Below are 3,816 nucleotides of genomic sequence, written 5' to 3'. Positions count from 1 at the left end.
TAATTACTGTTATTTATGCATGTGTTTTAACTCCTACAAATGGCTACTAAAATTCGTTTTGATTTTACTATTCACCATAGTGGGAATTTTGAGTGGAACCCTGGTTTAGAGTATGTAGGTAGTGAGGTATCTACAATGGGTAATGTTGATCTAGATCTACTAAGTCATTTTGAGATACAAGACATTTATGCTGAGGTTGGGGGACCCATTAACAGTAGGATTTCTTATTTAATACCTGGTGGTGACTTAGAGCAAGGGTTAAGGTTAATTACTTCAGATGATGATGTGACCTACATGTGTGAACTACATGCTAAATGGCCAACAAATGAAATCACACTTTATGTAGAACCTAAAGTTGAACTAATTGCTATTGAAGAACCTATAGTTGAACCAGATCAACCAATTGCAGTAGACCAGCCATTGGAAATGAATGATGAAGATGATGATACTGATTGTGAGGAGGTGACCAATACTGTTAGATCATCTGTGGTTGACCAAAATGATGTTAGTGAAAAACCTGTTGAGGGTTTAAGGGATGGTAGTGTTGGTGGAGTTGTGCATGTGGATGACCATGCTATCCATGGACAAACTGTTGGTAAGGAAGATGTTCATATGGATGAACCTGATTAGCTAGATGAAGGGTATGAGGAACGAAATTATCCTGATGACATATTTGGTGCTCAGAGCAATGAGGTGCCCAATATGAGAGAGCATCAAAGAGATACTGAAAATGTAAATGAGGGAGATGGTGTGAGAGAGCTAGTTATAGATAATGGGAAGAGACTAGAAGCTGCTGCTAGTGATCAAGCTCCTGATGATAATGATTGGGCTGAAAAAGCTCTAGATGATGATGACACTAGGAGCATTAATAGTTTTGAGGATAAGGATGAAATGGTGAGATGTCTAGAGTTTAATGAGAAGACTAGCATGAGTAACCCTCAGTTATGCAAGGGTATGAAGTTCCCAAATGGGAAGGTGTTTAGGGCTGCCTTGAAGGAATATGCAGTGAAAAAGCCTGTGAACATTAAGTTCAAGCTTAATGAAAAGACCAAAGTTTTCGTCCACTGCAAGTATGAATGTGGTTGGAGGGTATATGCATCACAGATTTCAGGGAAGTTAACCTTCCAAATAAAGACCATGGTTCCAACTTGTACATGTGGGAGGACATTCAAGCATAGCCAGGTCACTTCTACATATGTGGCTAGGAAGTACTTGGATGATTTCAACAAAGACCCTAATTGGGCAATTTCTAGTGTGAAGTATCGAGTTATGCAGGATGTGTCTGTGGACTTAAGCATAAATCAAGTGTACAGAGCTAAGAGGAAAGCTAGAGAGTTCATACTAGGTGATGAGAGGTTGCAGTATGGGAAGCTTAGGGACTATGTAGAAATGATAAGAGTAACTGATGTGGGGAGTAAGGTGATTCTGCACACTGAAATTACTGAGCCTAACACACAACCCATGTTCAAGAGGATATATGTGAGATACAATGCACAGAAAGTTGGATTCTTAGAGGGGTGCAAGTTGTAGGATTAGATGGTTGTCACTTGAAGGACAAGTTTGGTGGACATATATTATCAGTAACTGTAAGGGATAGGAATGACAATATTTTTCTTGTTACATTAGGTGTAGTTAAGCAAGAAAACAAGGATTCTTGAGTGTGGTTTTTACAAACATTTGCAGATGATATTGGGAGGCCAAATGAGTTAAATCTGGTGTTCATTTCAGATAGGCAGAAGGTAATACAATTCACTTGCTTTTTGAGATTTCTGTTTGTTCTTAATCATTACATTTATGCTTTTTGAAAGTTTTGTTTTTGTTTTTAGGCAGATGGTGTTCATTTTTGTTCTATGGATGTTTTTTTATTGTATTTATGATAACTAAGGGTTGATACTTGCCATAGAGATGTTGTTCCCAACAGTTGAACATAGATTTTGTGTGAAGCATATTTACAACAACTTTAAGTTAAACTTCAAGGGTTTAGAATTGAAGGCTGCATTATGGAGGTGTGATACAACAACAACAGTTAGGGAATTTGAGAAGAGAATGCAAGATATGAAGGAATTAGACAAAGAAGCATGGGAGTATCTAGCAGACATCCAACCAACCCAATGGACCAAGTTACATTTCACTCTAAGGACCATCTCTAATTGTTATGTGAACAATCTTAATGAGTCATTTAATTCTTTGATACTAGAAGCTAGGGATAAGCCTATCATTACCATGCTAAAGTGGATTAGGGTTAGGTTGATGACTAAAATGTACAGTAAGAAGATTGGGATTGAAAAATTCACTAGTGACATATGTCCAAACATAGTGTAGAAGCTTAAGCATTTGAAAGTTGATTCTAAGTCATTTTCTGCTGTTCCATCAGGTTGCTATATATATGATATTGATAATGAGTATGAGAGGCCTGTAGTTAACCTTACAAGAAAGTGTTGTACTTGTAGAGTTTGGGATTTGACAAGAATCCCATGTAAACATGGTGTTGCAGCAATCTATAAGAACCTGGAAAGGCCTGAGGATTATGTGCATGCATGCTATAGAAATGATGCCTATGTGGCTGTACATAAGGAGATGATTACCCCACTGCTTGGCCAAGATGAATGGGTTGAAACCAACCAACCTGCCCCTATTGCTCCAATTGTGTAAAAGCCTCCAGGCAGGCCACCAATGAAAAGGAAGAAAGATGCAGATGAGACAAACAACCCATACAAAGTTTCTAGGTCATATAGACCTATAAAATGTGGGTTTTGCCATAAGGAGAGGCATAATTCAAGGAGGTGTAAGGTTGGAATAACTGGTGAGACACCATGGCAAAGGAGACTGAGACTTGAGAGGCAAAAAAAATTGTAAGTAAAGTAAGAATGTGTTCACTATGATAATTATATTACAAATCTATTTCTAATGCAAGACAATTCTTTTTGTAGGGACAAGAGGGACAAGGAACAAGCACTGACCAACCAAGTTAGGATGCAACTTCAATACCTTAGCTAGTAAGTCAGCCACCTAGGCAACCACCAAGGAGGTTTGCAAGGCAGCCACCCTGGTTTGCCAATCAGGCAGCCAAACAGTCAGCCACCTAGGCAACCACCAAGGAGGTTTACAAGACAGCCACCCTGGTTTGCCAATCAGGCAGCCAGACAGTCAGCCACCTAAGCAACCACTAAGGAGGTTTACAAGACAGCCACCCTGGTTTGCCAACTAGGCAACCAGCAAGCTAGCCAACCAACAAGCTAGCTAGCTAACTAGCCAGCCAACTAGCCAACATGTCAGCCACCTAGGCAACCACCAAGGAGATTTGCAAGGCAGCCAACCAACCAGGCAACTAATAAGCAAGCAAGGTAGTCAACAAGATTAGCAAACAAGAAAGCCAACTAGGTAACCACTATTCAAGCAAGACAGCCACCTAGATCTGTAAACAAGGCAGCCAACAAGCAAGCAAGGCACCCACCTAGACCAGTAAACAATGTAGCCAAGCAGACAACTAGTCAATCAACAAGTGGGGTAGTTAGCCATTCAACAAGAATGCCAATCACCGATCAAGCAAGTCAACTAGTCAACCAACCATAAAAGCAGCCACTGAGGCAGCTAATAGGCAAACCTTACACATAGCCAACTGAAACATCTGCTTCAACTTCAAGCAGACCACCACCATCTACAGCAGATTCAAGCAGACCACCACTAAGTAAAACACCCACAGCTCGATGGTTCTCATGCAGCTAGCCCATCTCTCATACTCCTAAGGAAACATAGGACACAAGAAAACCTCTATCTCAGGTATGTACACAAACACAAACACCACCCTTTATACTT

The 3,816-nt window shown here is 40.1% G+C and overlaps 1 protein-coding gene across 1 annotated transcript; it reads left to right on the top strand.

Moving 5' to 3' along the window:
- The first annotated feature begins 702 nt into the window (after positions 1-702).
- On the top strand, positions 703-2,652 carry LOC126698773 (uncharacterized). The gene is made up of 5 exons (XM_050396206.1): positions 703-1,519; positions 1,684-1,739; positions 1,827-1,833; positions 1,886-2,266; positions 2,375-2,652. The coding sequence occupies exons 1-5, from the start codon at positions 703-705 to the stop codon at positions 2,650-2,652; spliced, it is 1,539 nt and encodes a 512-aa protein (XP_050252163.1).
- The last annotated feature ends 1,164 nt before the right edge of the window (positions 2,653-3,816 follow it).

The sequence above is a fragment of the Quercus robur genome, chromosome 2 (assembly GCF_932294415.1).
Source record: "Quercus robur chromosome 2, dhQueRobu3.1, whole genome shotgun sequence".
In the NCBI taxonomy this organism is placed as follows: Eukaryota; Viridiplantae; Streptophyta; class Magnoliopsida; order Fagales; family Fagaceae; genus Quercus; species Quercus robur.
This window is presented reverse-complemented; position numbering and strand designations above follow the sequence as displayed.